The sequence below is a fragment of the Copadichromis virginalis genome, linkage group LG3 (assembly GCF_057382275.1).
Source record: "Copadichromis virginalis isolate Kocher_CV1m ecotype Utaka linkage group LG3, C_Virginalis_male_GT1.1, whole genome shotgun sequence".
In the NCBI taxonomy this organism is placed as follows: domain Eukaryota; kingdom Metazoa; phylum Chordata; class Actinopteri; order Cichliformes; family Cichlidae; genus Copadichromis; species Copadichromis virginalis.
In genome coordinates, this window is record NC_140620.1 from 54,407,225 (window position 1) to 54,429,198 (window position 21,974).

A 21,974-nucleotide genomic window follows, 5' to 3' on the forward strand; every position below is an offset into this window, starting at 1 on the left:
CGGCTAGACTCTTTCAAGTGCCACCATGAACGCACATTACGTTTGACACTGGAGGAAACACTTTGATTTTGCCAGTGTTGTGTCCCAGAGCTTGGAGTGCTCCTGAGGTTACAGGGAATTTTTGTGTAAGACACATCAGAAGTCAGGGTGACTCACTGGGCACACTGATGTCTGTGAGGAGTCAAAAGATCAAAAAGCTTTTTTTGGGGGGAATGATTTATTCACAGACCTTACCCTTTTTTCCAGTTTTGTCCATTGCAGTATGCACAGTCCACCAAAACAGAATAATCCTGTGGCAGTCTGTAGAGGAAGACGTATAGAGGAATGGGAAATCCATATCTCCCCATGCACTGCATGTATACAGTATGTCTACTGTGCAGTGCGAGGCGAGCAGGTTGGATATATTACGAGTGAGATACAGAATGAGACAATCCCATTTATATTCCTATAGTTTACAAATTATTTACATTGCATGTGTTTGCATGTCTCCTCTCTGTGCATGAGAATTTGCTCACAGAGTGATCATTGTAAATATAGCTGCAACCAAAGCACAGCTGTTGTCTTGAATTTGTGTTTATGGCCATTTTGTCAAAAGATGTGGCAATTTTCTAAAATTAGTGTTTTTAACAGTGCAGAACTGGCTGCTGCTCCACAAAGTAGGCTTAATTAGCTGCATTTAAGTCGCTATTGCACACACGCTCTGTTCTGTGTTAAAAACAGAAAAACACCGAGTTTATTTGAGAATTTGTTTAATGAATATTCAGTATGTATGAGTGAAGACATGTAACACCATGACACCCACCGATACTTGTCAGAATGCAAGCGTGTGATGACAGCATGGTTATATTAATCTACACGTGACTACACGTGGCTGTCAGATGAACTCTTCTGCAAGCAATACAACTACTGATTATGCACTGAAGTGATACCAAACTGTACTTGATTCTAATAATATGCTTCCAACTGAACATACAAAGACAGCTGCCCAGCACAGAAGTATACAGCAACAATGGCACAATTTGCATATTCAAAATTACAGACACCAAATTGATTTTCTTTTTCTTAAATGGGGCAGAAGGCATCTTTTCATTGTCCAATCAACACATTCTCAACATGGCTGGGGAATAACCCTCCATCTGTGTCGTTAATGTCCATGCTGCTGTGTTCAAAATCTATGTATTTTCAGGGTTCCTTTTCTTTATTTGAACAATTCTTGTCTGCAGGGGGTAGATATCGAAGCAGCTTGGTGCTAGTGGGAAGAATAATGGCTGTAAATATCACTTTAGAGGACTTTTGAGGGGGTTAGGGGATGTCTCTATCCTCAATTCACTTGTCTAATTGGGCATTCAAACACAGTAGAACCACAGAGAATATCTGTGACAATCCTCCTGACAAAATATTGCGCTCAAACACTGTAAACACGAGAACAAACCACCAGGGCTAAATGTGTATAGTTTCATAGGTGATGAAAGGCTCTCGAGAATTATATATATAAATATATATATTTAAATTTGATAAACAGAATATGTTTTTCCCCTTTTTTTATATACTTGTGTTACTTTTCAGTGGTTACACACAAAGCTGTGTTTAAAAAAACCAAAAAACCAGACGAAATAGCAACAATAAGACGTTCCTCTCAATCTCTTTGCTTTGCTTTAACACCATTTCAGTCTGCATTTCAAAGGGGAAAAAAAAATCCAATTCTCCAAGCTTTATCTGTGTAATTGCACAGAGAAAATGGGGAAAATGGGTTTTGTGCTCTCTGTCTTCCTTTCCTTTGTTTTTGGACAGGCAAAAAATCTTCAAGGCATTCCTCTTTGTCAGCTAAAGTATGATGATGGAACAACACACACAGTCTCCCAAGGATAGCACTGAGCGGTTTTGTAGAGTAAAAGCAGGTCTTAGAGCAAGACCCGTTGTGATGCATGTTCAACATACATCACAAAGGGAATACGGCTGCGTCAGTTTTGTCAACATACTGCAAGTTGTTACCATATTCTTCTACTGCAATAGCTTGTTTTATTCTAGGACATTTTAAAACTATTATTATCATATGATGGCATATGATGGAAAGACCCAATAATAACGTCAAAGAGAACACAAATCATGATGAGCTCAATATGATATCACGATGAGGGCTTATTTATGGAACGTGAAATTACACATTTATTACTTGTTTAGAATATATAATAGATAGGAAATTACAGTAAAAACAATGCAACGATTATTAATGGTTACAGATTGGTTAATAATTGGTTTGCAAACAATTATGTGGATGGTTTGAGCCCCAAACCTACTTGGTTAGACTTAGTAAGATCAAAGTTTGGGGTAAAATAATAACTATTATCATCACACATGAGGGTCATTATAAGTATTACCACTAGTTTTGTCCTATATAATCAAAAAACACAACGGAATTAATTGAAACAGTTTGTAGAATCTTTGGCTTCGTCTTGGTGTAAATTGTTGTTGATTACTAACATGCCTGCAGAGTCTCTGCTTTGATCCAATAATTAATTATTAATTATTGCTACAAAATTAATTACCCCAGAATAAATAAAAATGTAAAAAAGGATTTTCTTGATTAAACACTCGCTTTATTCTCTGCAGGAATTTCATTTGATGCCTCATGCTGTGAGCGCTCCATTTGCCTCTTTCCATATTTTCCATTTTTTAACCCTAAATCTGATGGGGTGTTGGTCTATCCCCACGTTTCTTGTTTGAAATGTTTCATCTCTTAACTAATGCTGTTTTTGAGTCTTCAATAATGACATATTTTAAATGTCACAAGGTCTAACTGATATCATGTTACATTACTAATTACCTCGTTCATTTTCAGGCTTCACTATAATTATATTAACGAGACTATCACCAAGACGACAGCCTCCCCCTGGAAAGATAACAAGAACAATTAGCAGATTCTTTCGTTGTGACAGGAAGCTACAGGGTATACATGATATGTTTTCATTTCGCTTGCACCAACAACACCATTTGGGGTGGACAAAGGCTAAGAGACCCAATTTGTTTATGCTAATTATGGCAGTTATCACAATTAATTTAACAATGATATGTTGATCGTTAATTCATTAGTGCTATATAAGGACACTTACCGGTAATTAGTTTTTCACTAAAGCCAATGAGAATATGTGTCCTTTGCTACATCCTGTACACTAAATATACACATTTTTACTACTGTTGTAGCAGTCATACTGTTGGATGGAGATCCATTCTTATGGATGCACGGAAATGTACTTTACTAAACACATGGTAGTTATTACATATTAAAATCTCAGTTATGCATTTTGAATTTTGGGAGAAAATTATTTAAGTTGGGAAGCTGAGCTGCCTTAAACCTCAGCACTAACGACAGATTTCATCAAAATAAAACAATAAATTCTTAAATGTAGGTCATTTGACTGGCGCTACTCAATTTGAGCACTCGAAGTGCTTTCTTAATCTCTCTATCATACACCCAGTCACACACAGATTTGCACACACAGCATTGTGTTCAACTCTGGGATCAGTAGGAGCTGCTGGGGATTGATCCACTGACCCACTCCACCACCTGAGCCACAGCTGCCCCAATACGAAGCAGATGACTGCTAGTTTAACTTCAGGCTGACTGTTATTACAGTGATGCTTTTTACCTCTTTTAAATCTGAAACTGAAGTGAACAGTGCCTGTGGAAAAGGAGGTAAACATAAACATTGATTGCCCTGAGGGAATAATTTGTTTTACTATACAAGAAACACGAGAATGTCAAAGATATTAATTGCCTTTATTAAAACCCTTGGTAAAACCTCAAAATCCCATCCTTTCGTGAACCTCGGGACCAAAAAATGGTCCCGCCCCAAAAGTGCTCTAAAAATGTTATATATCAATATTTTTTTCTACTTTAAATTAGTCAATCTTTTAAAACTACTTCTGCTTAAAATATCCATGTCAAGTTTTAATTATATTTTCATTGTTTTAACCCTTTAAATCCCAGTTTTATTACATCAGCGCCCTGTTTTTTTAGCCCCAAAAAACAAAAAACTTGAATATTTTCCAAAAAAAACATTTGAGGTAATATTCAATTGTTATTATAATTAGGCCTTTAGATGGACTAAAGATTGGCACCAAGAGTCATTTCGATCGCCTTTTATTTTTTTTCCAGGAGCGCATTTCATAAAATGCACACTATCGACCACGCCCAAAAAGTGCTATAAAAATATTAAATATTAATTTTTTTTTTCACTTTAAATTGGTCAGTCTTTTAAAACTACTTCTCCCTGAAATATTCATGTCAAGTTTTAATTACATTTCGCGGATTTTAACCCTTTATATCCCGGTTTCGTCACATGAGTGCACTGCTTTTTTTGCCCCAAAAACATAAAACATAAAACATAAAATATTTTCCAAAAAAAACATTTGAAGTAATATTTTATTGTTATTATAATTAGGCCTTTAGATGGACAAAAGATTGGCACGAACATTAATTTCGATCCGGTTTTAATTTTTTTTCCAGAAGCCAAAAATGTCCCCAGGCGGCGCTGCTGCTCCTGCTCCCCCGGGGAGGAGTGCCTCTGCCGCGGGTGTGTTTCGCGCAGCGCCGGAGCATATGGTTCGGTTCCCGTGTCTGCAGCACACACTTCCGCTACCACGTGAAAACAAATACGTCATTTCCTGTTGATTTAAAAAAAAAAAAAAAAAATCAAACGAACCTAAGGGTAGAAAATGGTCCGGAACGAGCAGCGGGGCAGGCTGCTGTGGTACGCGGGAAATTAGTGTGCCTTTTCCGGGTATCTGTCTCGAGCAGGCCGCTGGAGAACATGTGTATGTTCCAGCAGGCGTCACATGTGGAGCAAGGGCGCCACCCGGTGGACAAATAAAAAAATTACAACTCCAAGGCCTGTAGTCCAAATCGAAACCTAAGCTGGAGACTTGATGATCGATTTGACCATAATTCTTTTGCCGTGAAAAATAGCGTTTATAATGGGTTTCAATGGGGCACAAATCGGCCACGAGGTTCGATAGTGGATGTATGCCTTTTATTCAGCCATTTAAGCTCATTTAAAAAACTCAGACTGAAATTTTAAAATAAAATGGGAAAAAAATACATGTTTGAAAATTTGGCTATACTCCATTAAACACAGTGGAAATGGCGTGGAATTAAAAAACGCAAAGGCCACGAAATGGTCCCAGGTTCTACAGAGGGTTAAATACAGTGATGGGGAAATGAGGGACATTAACAACAGTAGAATAAATCTATTCAGGATGAGGAGATGAATCTAGGAGGAGCGTATTTAGACAGTATGTGTCCCTTTCTTTTGAAGATGCTAGCTAATGAGGCATATTTTTGTGGAATTGTAAAGCAATGACATTCCATTTCCCAACAAAAGCAGAACAAATTGAAGCACAATATGGAGAACAGGAGAGAAAGACAAACAGGTACACACATTTTAATGAGCTCCACAGTAAAATAGAGATTAGCCATTTGATTGACCCAAAGCTTTGCAATAATGTCAGCATCTGACCACTACCTAAAGTCTCTAACGAATACAGCCACAGCACCAAAATCCTTTTATATTTTACATAGACCAGAAGATTAATTCTTCGTGGATTTCAGTTTCTTTTTCTGTTACCATTTTTTTAGAGGCACATGCAAATGGTCAGTGGAAGTAAATACAGGATTCAGGCAGAATTCAAAAGCGTCGGTGTCGTTAATCAAAAGTTTCATGCTGCTGAGATGCCCTTTCATTTTTCTATATTCTATGTCAGCTACTTCCAAGTTAGGAAAACCTAGATCGCTACCTTCCTCTCTCCTGGAAAACTTTAGCACTCTCCTGTGGCAGTGGATAGAGTTAAAAGGCAGAATCTACTTCCCAAAACTGATAGATACTCTAAAGGTTTTCAGTTTGTCAGGAAACAGAACCATGTCATCTGAAGTGATCCCATAAAATATGGAAAGGCTGCAACTGTTCATCCATGTTCAAATGCATAACAGCGATGTGGCTACTAGGAACCATTCTGGGTTTTCAGAAAAACTGTGCTTTTCTTAGTATATCTGCTCTCTGCCAAGATACATGAAGAAAAAAATAGCAAACTAGTATATGTAAGTGGTTCAGTCATTCTTATATTATGGATTTAGGGGAATATTGTCACACTTCATAGAAATTTTTGCTTGCTTGTCCTCCCCACAGGCGAGATATATCTTTTGCCTCCCTTCTCTGTAAGAGGATCACGATGAGCAGCCCTGGAGCTGCTAGGAATTCATTGTCTCACTCAAGGACACAGTGGCTTCGAGTGTATTCGGTAAACAGTGTGATCGTCCCCACATTCTGAGATAAAATGAACATAACTTTAACTACCTCTGACCTTGACTCAGCCATAGTATGTGTTTTATAAACACTTGACTGTGTATATTTTCCGCTGCCCAACATCGGGCCTTGAAGGATGTACTGTAAGGGCAACAATGTCTTGCATCAGGCGCTGGTCATGAGCAGAACATCATCGCTGCTACCGTGGGTGCCCAGCCCCGTCCTCCTGAGAACACTGTCACCACTGGTTTCACATTTCCGCTTATTCAAAGGAATCTTTTGTCAGGATGGACCTAAAACATCAAAATCTAGTCATCCTTTGATGATGTACATACACTATTACACCCTGAGGGGTTTCCTGTCCTCCCATTATATTGTATGTCATTACCATAATGCTAGGGCCCGTTCTATTATGTGAAAGGAATACATTTCTCTTCTCCATCTCTTTTGCCTCTTTTTGTCGCCCTCTTTCTGAGTGTCATGTCCATGTGAATAGCCTTTAAAGCCTGCTTCTTTGTGCCAACAGTTACAAAAGAACTGTTAAATAAAGATCTCGTACAGTGCAACAAAAAAAATGTCCAACAGTTAAAATTGAAATTACATTTGCCTGTATTTCAGGCTGTACTTGCATTTATGTAACACCTTTCCAGCACTCAAAGTGCTTTATATGTCTTAAATGTAAATACTGCCAGTCTTCTTCTTCACCTCTATACACAATTTCAACTATTCAAATATGCTGACAGCCAACCAAAGCAATCTGAAATGTCAAGGCCAAGCCACCCTGACTGATTGCACAAACCAGTGTGGAGGTGTCATTGACTACAACTTCTCTAATGGCCACTCTACAAAGAACTATTTTTGCTTTCACTAGGTTAGATCCTTTGCTTTTCTGGGAGCATATTAATAACTCATTGATATCTGAATTAAGAATGGCTCATGTCAAATACAGATAACTCATATCTCCTGTACCGATACCAATTAGGGCTGTTCGATGTAACGATATATATCGGATGACGATATAAAAACATCTATCGTTTCATTTTACGCTATCGTTTGTTTCGTGGTGTCGCAAAATAAACTGTTTACGGCAATATTTTTTCATCGCTTTGATGGTCACTGTAGTGGCTATATTAATTTCTTAAAGTTCTCTCTTTCTCTTATATTTAATATAACCACACTACCGACGGACAAGCGCCTGTTTTTATGCGTTGTCGTTAGCAACAACGACGGTAACACCACCGCGTGTCCGCTTGTTTATGTTCCACATAAACCTTTCACAATAAAGCTCAAGATCCTGTTGAGACTTTTCAAAATAAACTGAATCACGTGAAAGAGCAGATTATTTATGGATGAGAAGCAAAAAAGAGCCGCCAGGTGCTAAAAAATAAACCTTAGACTCAAACGTTAGAACAGGCTTTTCCCCGCAGCACGCCGTGTAATAAATACTCACAAAGAAAACGGCGGCCGTTACAATTTATGTCTAAAAATGTATAGTTTCATGCATCGGTTAAAACACTCGACTCCAGCTACATGACGCGCAGCTGGAAACACTTCCCGCAAGTCGAGCTGCCCGAGATTCACAGAATTTACAGAAAATGTTACATTTTTGTGATTTATATCGTTATCGGGACGATAGAATTCTTATATCGGGATATGAGATTTTGGTCATATCGCACAGCCCTAATACCAATCCAATATTTTTTCCTCTTAAACAAGTAAGGTATTGATAAAGCTGTTAATAAAACAGTGTCAGTTTTCCAGACATTATCTGTGTTAGTCACTGCACACGCCTCTTTATTGTTTAAAGTGAAGCATTTACACAGGAGTTTAGAGTAATGAATCATATTGGATGTTTTGAATTACAAATTCTCGTCCAGTGATTGTGGGCGGTATGAGCCTGATTACAGCACTGACTATCAAATAAAAAATGGTCCCTCTAATTTGTTATGGAGTTGTATACAAGTCAGTTTGTTGCGTCAGGTAAAGGACAACAGCTTTTTCACTTGTCTCTATTCGTTCATTCTCGAGGTCCCAGTGGTCCTTTGGGAATTTTTAACTGTAACTGTTCTGAGCATAAACAGTGAACTTGGTGTGGATGTCTGATTTTTCTCTAGAATCTCATTTACTTTGGAAGAGAAACGTGAGAAAAACCTGTGTACCAGATGAATTACAGAACGTGCGCTGTATTCAATTTCCTCTTTAACACTGCTTCACTTTGCACCTGGCGTTGGATCATGAACGACAGAGAGGGAGAAGGCAATGTAATGAAGATCTGCCAAAGCAGCGCTTGGAAGCATTTGCATAATAATAACGAACAAATCATATGCTACAAAACCGGATTAGCACCTGAAATCAAACAGTATAACTGTCTCGAGCTGTTTCCTCACCCGGTTGAACGGCGCAATCTGGGCGGGATGATTTCAGAGGCATCGCACCGTTTATTTGTCACAATCTACATCAGCAGCAGCTTAATTGATGATGCTGAGATCACTGTCCTTATCTTCCTCATTAACGTTTACAATCAACACCTAGAATAGTTTTAACTACAGTTTAATCAGCCATAGTTCCAAAACGGACATAAGCACTGATTGTAATTACAGTTTTTAGCTTATGCCCATCATCCAATAAAGAAAAGTTATTTTTTACATGGTGCTGAGACATCAGATGCCATGCGAACCCAGTATCCTCTATACAGGTTCTCCGCATACTCCTGTAAAGTCTCACTTGCCATCCAGACTCCTTTTGTTTTCTTTTGATTCAATTCCCTCCCATGTCCTTCTCTACCCCCTCTATTTTCCGCTCAGTGTCAGGGCTCTCTCAGTAAATGACGGCCTAGGGAGCATGAGTGCTGCAATAGAGCAGTGTGTTTTAACTTTTTTTCTTGCTCTGACCTGTCTTCCAATACAATTTACTGTGGCATTACTCTGAGCTTTGGCCATTTTTTTCCTTCCACCCCACCTTCTTCTCTCTCCATTTCTGGCTTCTCTCTCAAAAGCTGGCTTCCTCACTGAAGGTGGAGCTGAGATAAAGTGAGCATTTCTTCTGAGAGTGTGTCTGTTTCTGCACCCTAATGCTCTTTTCTAGGCTTTTTATTCTGTGCTGTCTTACAACCTTTATGCAGACAAATGCAAAAAATGCAATGTATATTAAAGAAACAGTTTCACGATAGTTAATCGGCGTGGAAAAGCACATTTAATTGAGCTCATCAAGAAAAACACTTGAATTCTTATCCATTCAAGTAGAAGGGCAGAAAGGAGATGGCACTTTGTTTTTCCACTGATGTATTTATAACATCTCTCCTGGCAGATGAGCCAGTGAAAAGAAATCTTGTTTTCCATAACTCCCAGGTGAAATGTTGAAGGACTGATGGGAGAGGAGACACAGTAAAGAGAGCCATTTCAAAAACTAAGTAAGCAATTAGTGCAGAAAGCAGAAAGTTCAGTTAATGCGGGGAAAGGTAATGGGTGACAGTTATGCAAGAACTGTAGCAAAATAATTTATTTATCTAACACCAGAAAGATTATAACTGGACTCAATTTCCTACTGTTTCAGTTATAGAACCTTTCAAATTGTCCTTCCACACGATTTTCAATTTAGACCAACAAAAAAGGTCTCTAATTCAACCACACTCAGTGTTGGTTAGTTAGCAGATAATGGAACTGCTTTTGTTCCAAATCGTCATAACTCCCTAGAGCCCCATTGGCTGGGTGATACTCACCTGCAGGTGTCTGGCTAGTAATAATGCCCCTTATGAATGCAAAATTGTCAAGGGTGCATGTGTTGTTTTCCAAACTAACAGGACCCCTTCTCCATCATGTCAGAAATACTGGGGAAGAGAGGCTGAAAGACTCCAGAATGTGCCGCTGTTACGCCATGTTTGACATTTTTGTTCAGTTACGTTTGTATTTTTTCACGATGATTAAGAATGTCTTTATTAATTAACAATTATATTACAGCCAGGATATGAATACAAGTGAAAAATGATATTTCTTTATATATTTCTTTAGATATTTCTTTTTGTATACAGCTGTATAGATTCTGCTTACATATCATTCTGCAGGGTGTCATTAATGACATACTGGTCCTGTATAACACTCTGGATTTTGATGATTTGTTACAATTAATCAGCAGATTATCAAAAACACATTCCACGTATTGTAATTGCCATCATGAAGCATTAACATCCCTTTGAAAAGAGCAACTTCCCTGGTGCTAATGTAGCATTACCAGCCAACCACAGCTCCACCTTTCTGGACCATATGATGCCATTTATCAGTAATTGAAACTATTTGCAGTGCTATGTGTATCAGTTTCCAAGCTAAACGTTTCTCTCTGTTCTTAACAAGCCTTTATCAAAGCAAATTTATTCGTGCTCGCCCAGATCTTTTAACAGTTCAGCGACTTCTTACTGGTTCTCGGGAAACCTCAGTGTTTTTTCTTTCATGCATCTTGCACGTCATTGCACTGTTCCATGTTTTATTTAATTCTCCTTCATCCACATATTGCATGACAACTGAGTCTTGCTTACAAAAACAAAACAAAAAAATCCCTTTGGCTGTGATTGATACCTTTTTTGAAGTCAGAGGAAATAAAAGAAGCAAAAAAAATTGAATAAAAGTCACTCAATTTTCATTTTACATAAGCTGTATAATGTGGATCACAGTTTATGTAAATAGAGATATATCTGGACAATGGAAAATAACAGAAAAGAAAGAACTGTGATAGAGAAGCCAACCTTTGGTCCTATTGATCTTGTTAACACAGAATTATACATGTTTAAAATGTGTGAAATCTGTTCAGCAGAGAAAGATTGATGTGATATTGCAGACTTGTTTCATCAAAAGTAAGCTGCTAGGACACTGTGGGAGCAGCTACTGGGAAAGATATGAGCAAACTGTCTGATTCGCAGGTATCTCAAACCCTTCTGTGATTGTAACATCTGTGCTATATTAACCAGAAATTGATCAGGCACTCATTTATGGGCAAAACCAAAAGTCTTACCTAAAAGACATCATCAGTTCAAAAGTGCATGCTGTCCGTGCTCAGCTTCTGCTAGTTTTGATTGATGTAATGAAAACCAGACACTCGCATAACCAGTAAGAACAACTGACCTGTGCTGGCATTTGCACCGCATGTCAGCTGGAACTAAGTAAAGCAAAGAGACAGGGATTGTAAAAAGGAGATAAAGACAGACAAGGCAAGAATATTGTGAGTGTAAAACAGTGAGGATGGGAAATAAGAGGGCAGAGAAATGAAGACAAATACGGGCAAAATGGAGAGTGAAGAAGGGTGACCGAGCAAAGTCGAAAAAGCTGAAGTGCAATAGAGCCAAGGCAAAGCGAAAGGACATTGAATATGGAGTGACATTTCATAGAGAGAGAATGGAAGCATGAAAGTGTGTAATAATGCCTGTCTGTGTCACTATACAATCTTTCAGAAAGTGTCACAGGCAAGCACGGGCACAAATTCTGCTCAAGCCCCTTCAAGGACTCGCGTGACAACAGAGTGAGTTTGCGTCAATGTAAAGTTGCGGTTACGTGTGTTATTTCCCTTTTTGTTGTAGAAATAATGAGTTTGCCATTGTTTTCTTCTCTTTTTCTAATTTAGATATACAGCCAGTGGGGAAATTATGGGTTGGTTATAGCTTGTATAATTTTAATACCACAGGCTATGCCATAAATTATTATAGTGTATCGAGGGCTTTATTAAAAGAGAGCGCACCAGTTCCAGCGCAGCACAGACCTTATGGATGTTAACACCACAAGCAATGCTATTCTTGATGAACAAACACATTACATTACCTTATGTACTGTAATCCCATTCACTATGGTGCTAATATAAACTAAAAGGTTTGGTCATGGGACACACAACGCCTCTTGTCACCTATAAAAGAACTTTTCAGTTTTCTTCTCTAGTTGACTCATAAGGCTGCGCGATATTTTATGTTGCTGTTTTGTTGATGTCACAACTAATCTACTGTGAATCAGACCTGAAATGTTTTGTACAGTTACTACGTTTTTGGTATTTGCAGAAGCCACGTCTCTCTTATTAGAGTATTTAATTCAGTCATACTTTGTTTTTGTTGATGTAGATTAACAAACAATAATGAGCAAATTGCTAATCAAGAACATTTCTTCCCCTTCTTGAGTTCTGTTGCTCGTATTACCTGCAGTCAAAGAAATGTAATGGCTCATTTAATTATGCAAAAAGTATCACTAACGTGGCTGTGGGTTAAAGCTTTTCCTATCAAGGATCAAAAAATCAACGTGAATATTCATCATTGCTTTGCTGGTGATGTTAGCTAAATATTATTAGACTGCATTTCACCTTACTGGTCTTTTCAGTTGACTCTGTCTGTGGTCCTTTTTTTAGACGAGGATTAGTTTTAAAAATGAATTCCACCTGTTGCTGCTGTAACATTTAGCAGGAGCAGGAGCAAGAATGCACCTGCTGTCACAATTGTATCATATAATTACAGCTTTACTTGCCTTGAATCTTTTCTTTTTTTTTACCCCCTCAGGCAGTATTCAAAACATCTCAAAAGCACACATCCAAAACAGAGACATAACATACAACATAATTATACGTCTTATAATTTAGCATCAGCAATTAACGCACAAGCTGCGTTAACATTTATTCTCTACACCAGTCATCTTGTTGAGGCATCCTTACAGATTTTTTGAGCGTCTGTAATTAGCAATCACAGATTCCCTGCATCTTCCTGCTGGATGCCATTGTCCCAGCCAAGCCTGGAGTGCAATCCCCTCCCTCATCAAACCTCTGCAGTAACGTGCTCTGCCATTGCTAACACTCTGTATAAATGCGTGTTTTTGCATGTGTTTCTCTTCAGTGATTATTTAATCTTAGCAACTTGTAGCAAGCATAATATTGAAGCAAAAAGAAGCAACAGCCAGAGTGAAGACTTGAGAAATGCATGAGCATTCAATGAAAGTTAATGGTCAGCTTTGTGTACAGCAGGGAATCAGCAAGAAGGAGCCAGAGTGTTGTTTAGAGACCGGATCGGGCATTGTGCATTCGTTGCCTGTTGTCATTATCAGACTTTATATTATATATAGACACACACACAAAAAATATGTTTTGCAAGTTATGGGCAAAGACTACAATACCATCACTGCACTTTGGGAGCCAATTACAGGGAGGGATGAGATACAGTTCCTGTCTTGAGCTGACGAGCCATACTGACCGCATAAAATGAACAGCTTAACATTGTTATTGGATTTAAACAACATTTTTTTTCAGAAAATGAATTAAAATCTTAAACAACTATTCTATGCATATGTATGTATCTTTGCAAGAGCTTTGTGTGGTGTGCAGATAAGTATAAAATAATAAAAGGGATCAAATTGGAGCTTTGGGACTTGTAGACAAAGCACTAAATGCGGCTATGTCTTTCAAACTTTTTTTTTTATCCTGCAAACTTTGGCCATTTTTCAGACCAAAGTACACAGTGGATATACACAGACACAGCCGAAACTGTCCGGACTCATACATCTCACTGAAACAAAATTCTTCCAAAAAAAGTTGGAAACAAAAAGCTCCTTTGTCTTGCGTGCCTGCATGCTGCTGGTCTGTCATAGAATAAAACAAGCTGTGAAAAGAGCTGAATACTTTCTTATTGTGGGGACATCTAAAATTGCTTGGACAAAATTATCGCTACCCCGGTGATAAGAGGATTTGTTGTGATATTTACTGTGATATTAAACCAGACTCTCGCTTTCAATTACGGTAGAATCTTATCGTCAATCATTCTGCATATTTAAATGAGAAGGGAACCCACTGTGTTGCTTAGTGTCATTTTGTGCACCACCATGAATGTGGACAACAGAGAGAACTTAAGGAAATTCTGTGTCTGTGAAGAAATTGTTTTCCATTTCTCTTCTTGCCTGGGTGATATTGCTTCGGATCCAACTTCTCAATTTATGCAAAGCATTTTTCAATGTCATGTACTACCCTCTTTGTCAGCCTTCTTGCTAACCTTCAGATTTGAAGCCGTGAAAGCCCCGGTTTTTCTTAGAAAAACAATTTAACTTCTGACAGTTTCACTTAGATCTGATGCCACGTTTCCCACTGTCACTGTGCTGTTATACGATTTTCTGCCTGAAACTTTCAGCACAGTCATATTTATAACAGCTAAGCAAATCTTTGAGTACTCTTTGAGCTTGCTTGTGCTTTACTGGAATCAATACAGCTCAAGAAAATCCAACCCTTTGAGCAAAGGAGGTAATATGGCCAGTGGCAAATATTTGCTTAAATGTGAATCCTGCAATGGAAATGTTGCTGAAATATTTTACATAATTAAGATTTTTCTTTATTTACAAATCTTCTGCTACTTTGCAGGCTTACAGTAAATTGATGGTATTCCAATGTGGGCTAAATAATAATAGATTTCAACATTGCACTTCTAAGAATATAAAATTGAGAGTTATCAAAAAAGGGTCAAGTGTTGAAGACCTTCCATTGTTCCCAAAGTGATCCATCCAAGTCCCACAAAGTCTTTTGTATGAGGTTTCACACCATGAAAGAGAAATGAAACCATTATTAAGGAGATCTATATTTTACTTTAAAACCCTTTAAAATCTTTTTTGTCTAGTGTAAACGTTATGCAGTGTGCTCTTGCACATGGTGCTGTCAGACACTCTCTAGAGCTCTGTATCCAAGCATCCCAATTCCTCCCATCAGCCCCTGAGAGGTCATTATGGTAACCGTAGAGATGTGGAGGTGGTGTTCTCCGGTGAGGTCTGGGAGGCTGTAATTGGTCCCGTCTTGTGGATGTCTTTGAGCTCTTCAGCAGAACAGCCATGCATTACTGCTGAGACAGCAGAGCCCAGACCACGACACAGTCTCTGGCTGGGAGGAAAATGGTTACTCATCGTTCTAAACTTTTGTTCTTAAACAGTCCCAAAACTGTAACAACACTGCACTCGTCATATTCAAATATTAAAGTAGGTAGTCACAACATGATAGACATCATCTCTCCAGAAATCATTTTATCCAATTCAACTCAGTTTTATTTGTGTAGCGCCAAATCACAACAGTTGCCTTAAGGCACTTTATATTGTGAGGTAAAAACCCCACGGTAATAGGGAGAAAACCCCAAAAATCAGATCACCCCCTGTGAGCAAGGACTTGGAACATAAAGAACCAGGCTCAGGAAGCAGCAGCCATCTGCCACGACGTTTGGGCAGACACGAAAAAAGACTCTGTCTGGAAGAGAGCCAGAGATTAATAATAACTAATAATGAAATGCAAAGTGGTGTATAAACAGAGAGTTTTGCTAAGCTCTGAACCTGACTATCAGTAGCACTGTGTGCTAAATCACAGCTCACAGCAAATTATAGATGTGATTGAAAGTAAAGTCGGCGCCTTACTTATGTTTTATGTTTTAAAAGTTTAAAAAAAAAAAAGTTATTTTTTTAATTTTTTAATTTTTATTTTTTGCCTGTCCCATTTGGTTCTTTTGCCGTCACAATTGTTGTCTGAAGACCAACAAGGATACCCAATGGATTTATTTTGCCAAATGGATCATCGTGGCATTGCCGTATTGGTCCATTTGATCGACCTTTGTTTTTATTATTTATTTTATTTTATTTTCAGTTTTTACAGACGGGACAGACATGAGTGAGGGATAGGAAAGTGAGAAAGAAAGAGGAAGGAAAAGAAAAACAGAAGGGGAGAGGGACAGTGAGAAAGGGGAAAAAATAAATAAATAAATAAAATAAAATCTCCTGGATCACCTGTTGAGAGAGAAAGAATAGAAAACAAGCAAAAAAACCAAAGCAACATACTAAACACAACACCATCACATTAATCTAGCTAAGTGTAAACAGCAGTAAATACTAAATATTCAATGTTGTTGTGCAGCACGCAGGACAGACAGCGCACAATGTGCTTTGAAGTAGTAGCCAAGAAAGGTGTAATTTAAGTCTACGAACAGTGAACACCCATGTGCACACCTGTGTGGATCAGCGCGCTTGTATTCAAATGGTTTCCACATGTAATGGTCTGCAAGAGGATGTAGAGAGCCATAGCCCCGTCCAAAAAAAAAGAAGTTATTTTTCAAATAAGTGTGAAAACAAATGAGCCTAAATTAGGAGCATCTGTCAAATGTAAAAATGGTAAAATTGTGCTCATTATAACTGCGCGAAATTGAAGCATTCTACTGTATAAACAGAAAATTAATAGATAAGAAAGTTGTGATGTAAGTAGGTGATCTCTTCAGATGTCAGGAACCTTCACAGTAAAACAATGCTGAAACCGTGTTAGATGAAAGAAACAGAAAACCAAAAAAATGAAGGTAGATGAGCTTTAATATTTGCTGTGGAATAAAACGTCCATGGCCCAGATGAACAAGGGAGGCAAAACTTTAGCCAAAGAAATCTGTAATTCAAATGAAAAGATATTCAACTCCAATCGGAGCACAGCGAGACCCCAGTTCGCTGAGTGGGCGTGTGCATCTGCGCTGCATACTTATTCTTCAGCTGTACTCTTTACTCCACTGAAAGAAAACAAAACTTGCATGACTAATTTTTACAGTACATCTGGCACAGCCCTCCCTCCTGTCTCGTCTGCTCTAGTTATGCAGCTGGTTAGTACAATCTCTAACATGCTGTTGACTTCTGCAGAAATGCGTTGTTTGCTCTTTTGAGATTAATACCATACTGATAATTTCATATTTGCTAAATGGTTCTTACAGCCATGATTTCAGGACATCATTCAGTTGGACAGCTAATGCTTTCCTTGTATTGATTATAATGCCCGGGAGCCCTGGCTGGAAAATATGAAGTGTCAAGTACTCATTAATTCTAGACACGACTTGGCAAACATCATTGACTCATTCCATTACACAAAGTCCACATATAATTGACCTTGTGGCTCATTGCTTCTCAGTTGAAAGTTCTGGTTTTCAGCTGTGAAAAAATTATTATTGTAGTTTGTCCAAGTAGGAAGGTTTTCAGATGGCCTTATCTTTGTAGCAGGATCTTGCCCCTGTGTGAAAGGTTTTGCCGGATGCTCGTTTTATGCCTTCTTAAAGATAAAGCGTAAAGTAGGAGTTTTGATGATATGAAAAGCCTGAAGCATTTCAAACCGTGTTTATTCATATGCATTTACATCAAAGGCCTTTTTGTGTTTATCATAATTTCGCTTGGCATTTTCTGCAAAACTTTCCAGAACAGAGGGCTGAAATAGAAAAAGAGAGAGGGAAAATAATTGGAAGACAGAAAAAGTGACGGTTATTTCCTTTTATGTAGTAATATAAAGAGACCTTCATTTGTAGCTTTATCATTTTGCTTAGGATTCGCAAATTCTGTCTGCTTAAAGAGCTTTATATGTTTATCTTTCACTCCATGAGAGTGCAGTACACGGACATGTTGGTGGAATACGTCTGTCAGGTTTCACATGACATTGCCAATCCTTGTGGCTTGCTACTGTACAGTTTACACATGTCAACCATAAGCTGTTTCTTTGAATCGAACATGTTCTTCAGACATGTTCTTGCCGCCTCAGTGACAAGCCTTTTGTCAGAGTGTCTCTCAGGAGAAAAAACCTCCCAACATTGATGGTACAAATCTTCACAGTGCACAAGCATAGTTTGGCATTCATAGGAACCCCATGTACCTACAGATGGCTTAATGATTTGCTCAAAATACCAGCAGCCACGGTCACAGTACTTGGTGTTGTTATTATGCTAACATGATGTTCAAGTTCTTTTCCATAACTGTGCTTTTCATTCAAAAACTATATTAGAGTATCTGACATTTTATACCGGCACACATACACGCAGATATTGCGATGCATTCATAATCCATTTCTGAGTTGATTACAGTCACTGAGTGATACTCCAAATATGGATGTAATTATTTGGTATGTATTTCCATCATCGCTCTATTTCTAGACCACTGAAATATTTGGCAACCTATTTTTATACTACGACCGTGTTGTATAAAAGCCTCCTATTGACACCCGTTGCTGTTAGAAATCAAAATGTAGTTTTTTTGTTTGTTTGTTTTTAACTAAAATGAACCAGTAAATTTAAAGGATTTCTACTAATGTTAACCATTGGCTATTTCTCATTGGTCTTATTATGGGTGTGTTTTTCAGGGGAGCTGTACATCGGTGGCGTGACAAAGAGCATGTACAGCAATCTGCCCAAACTGATTGCATCTCGGGACGGGTACCAGGGCTGTCTGGCCTCTGTGGACCTGAATGGGAGACTCCCTGACCTGATCGCAGATGCCCTCCACAGGGTGGGCCAGGTGGAACGAGGCTGCGATGGTAAGTAGAAGCAGCAGCTGTCATATACTGAGCTTAATATGCAATTAAACTGTTTAAAGATAAGAAATCACTCAATCAATCATTAAATCTTACCTGTGAGTCACTAGGGGGAAATCAAATGGCAATGATTACCATCTAGTGTAGAATACACTTGTCTTAATATTAATAAGAGTCATTTCATTCAGTGAATGCCAGCTGGTCAACAGTTTCTCACTTTACATATTGACTGCAATTATGAGGAAACGATTCAGAAGTTGAGTTTGTTGTTTTGGGACATGAGTAAAAATCTTATTTCTAATAGTAACTCTGCCTTCTTAAAGTTTCATTGTGACCTGCTTTAACATAAGCCTGCTTCTTTAGCTAAGCGACCATTTAAGACACTGAAGTATAGTAACCGAGTCCATTTTCCATATACTTTATTCCCTAATATCGCCAATGGCCACGCCCAATTCTCTGAGCTCGGGACAGTTCTTACAGTCTGTCCTCTGTATATCCTCTCTATTGCACTATAAAACCTGCATGAGGGAAGCACCTCTCCCCTCTAATGTTATTGTCAGTGTGGCAAATCTCAGCAGTGCTCCACCCTTGCTGGCTTTTGCTTCATCAATCTTGCATTTGTCATGTTTTTACCTCTGCTGCGCGGGGCTGGCCACCATGTCTCAGGCTGCATGGCTATGGTGTGGGGTAGTTAATCCTGAGTATAACAGTAGATTTTGGCTATAGCATTTCCCCTTCCACACACCCCACCCTTAACTCCCCTCCACCACGTCTCAATGGCATACAGAACGTTGGAGAGCACAGACTTGATTTCCCTGAGGACCGCATTGGCCGACTAGATGCAGTAGTGATCCAGCTTTTTCTCTCCCCCCCCCCCCCCCCCCCCCCTTCTCTTGCTCCCTAACGCTGCTACTTCTGCCAGCCAGCCTTATTACCTGCCTACAGTTATACACCACAATTACTTCGCTCCAAACAGAGTTTAAAACTGCATTAAGCTATCATATTGAATCCCGCAGGCACCAGAAATGGATGCTAATATTAGTTAATGACTTGATGTGCCAGGGATTTGAGCAGTAGTAATTGACCAGTTTTGGAACGGTGGACTCTTTTGACAAATATTAGTATATCTAGTCCTGGGGCTGTTGCAAAACCATGTTTTCCCTTGTTGATATTGCAGGAATAGATCAAAAACTATTCTGACTGGTGATCTAATTTAACTATAATCACTTTCAGAATATTTTCCCCGAACCATATACCAGAGAAGAAGCGCTGTTTACATGATTGATCTGTTGGTAGGTTCGATCTTTAAAATGCTGGGTTTCAAAAGAAAAAGCAAGACCGCTGAAGGTGACTTTTTTAGATGTATTATTTTCCTGGATGTGGATCACTGCCAGGGTCCGCACCAACCTGGTTCTTAGGTCATTGTTAGCTTGTGGACTGGGGATACAGAGTGGTCAGAGGTGGCTGCTGGTCTAGTCTCTCCAGAGATAAGGCCAGACAAAGGCTAGAACATTGAGCTTTCTCTTGTAACTGCATACTGACTCAGCGGATCACAACAACAAAAAACAAGATGAGGGGAGGAAGTGAAGGAGACTGAAGTCAAGGTACAAAAGCACTGTTGCTTATTCATTGTAGCTCAAGACAGGAGAAATAAGCAAAAAATGGGCAGTCTATGTCCAAGATAAATACAAAATGCTTTCAATTTACATTTTCTAATCATGCAAAATAAATAAGTAAATAATTTTTAAAAAGCATGTAATCTACATAATAATTGTTGCAAGGATTGGTGAAATATTTGCTTAAGAAACTCAATTAAGCACACTATTAGTACGTAGGCAGATGTTCAAGTTGTAACCAAGCTGCTAATCGAGCACCCGGTTGTCAACAGCAAGGTAATGGAGATATGTGCTCAGTTGCTTTTTACCTTTTCTTGAACATTTGGAGCAAACATGACAGATGAGAGTCTTATGCTCCAACAAGTTTAAGGCACCTAATAGCATGTTCTCATGAGCTCTCAGGAAGAAATGCAAAGATAACGTGAGTAATATAAAGGAAGAATGAACAAATCATTTAATGGCTTTTGCTTATGACAATATATTCTATTAGCTCCTTAAGGGAAGTTTTAATCAGTAAATAAGGACATAGTTAACACAGAAAGTGGACAATTTAAAACAATTCAATTTAATTCACTTTGAGTCATATATGGGACTTTATATTTAAGGCGAAGATCTTACAATAATATAGAGAAAAACACCCAATCAGATGACCTCCTATGAGCAAGCACTTAGCGACAGTGGGAAGGAAAAACTCCCCTTTGATAGGAGGAAACCAGGAAGAACCAGGTTTAGGGAGGGGCAGCCATCTGCTGTGATTGGTTGGTGAGGGGAGAAAGACATGCTGTGGAGGATTATTAAAAACTAATGATTAAATGCAAACTGGCATATAAACAACACAAAATAAAACATTTCATTTTTATAAGTTTGGAGCACGCGGGTGGGGGTGGGGGGGTGGGGGTGGAGTAGGGTGTCTTAATTGGACCACTTGTAAATGGCACAGTGAGATGTCTGTTTATCTTTGTGGAAACAAATTAGTCTGGCACTGAACCATGGTTCTTTAAAAATGTCTGTGTTTAATTGAGATTTTAATGAGAAACCCCACCAACACAACAGCCACCACACACATTTATTTTTAGAACCATTTTTTTCCTAACATGTTATCTGTATCCTAATCTTATAACAGTAGTTCATTGTTATTTTCTTTTGCCTTCTAGCATTATCATTTTACCATTACCATCTTTATTTTGAGAACAAGTAGTCAAAATCTATTTTTCTTGGAAAGTCGTGTCTTCTTCCATTTCAGTCAGTCAGCAAAGGCAAAACACTTGTTGAATCTTGCCAGCTGATGTGACAGTGCACTGTTGGGTCAATAGTGTGTGTAATCCACAGTGGAAAAGTCACGAATTGCTAAATGGAGCTTTAAAAATTGTCCTTTGCTCTCATTATCCAGAGTGCATGATCGTTTGCTTCTGCCTTTTGGTCTTAGAAATATTTAATTTTGAATGAGATTGAACAAAAAATGTGATGGCGTATGTTTTGGTTTTGTCTTCAGGACCCAGTACCACCTGTACGGAGGAGTCCTGCTACCATCAGGGGGTGTGTCTCCAGCAATGGGAGGGCTTCACCTGCGATTGCAGCATGACGTCCTATGGAGGCTCATTTTGCAACGACCGTAAGTCAAAGTTTTTGTTTTAATTGTTTAAAAATGGTTAGTAGGTGTGTGAGTGCAGTGAGTCAGGCGGTGGAAACATATTCAGTGGTGGTTAGCTGTTGTTTAGTGGTTTAAAGTTAAAGCTCCACAGGCAACGTTGTAAGTCTGCTTTCAGAG

The 21,974-nt window shown here is 38.6% G+C and overlaps 1 protein-coding gene across 6 annotated transcripts in view; it reads left to right on the plus strand.

The window, feature by feature from the left end:
- nrxn2b (neurexin 2b) overlaps window positions 1-21,974 on the plus strand; it is a 712,610-nt gene that overhangs the window by 390,498 nt on the left and 300,138 nt on the right. For all 6 annotated transcript variants that reach the window (XM_085451729.1, XM_085451735.1, XM_085451733.1 and 3 more), the window contains 2 exons: window positions 18,420-18,593; window positions 21,699-21,818. In XM_085451729.1, coding sequence (XP_085307855.1) covers window positions 18,420-18,593; window positions 21,699-21,818 — 294 coding nt within the window. The remainder of the gene's footprint in view (window positions 1-18,419; window positions 18,594-21,698; window positions 21,819-21,974) is intronic.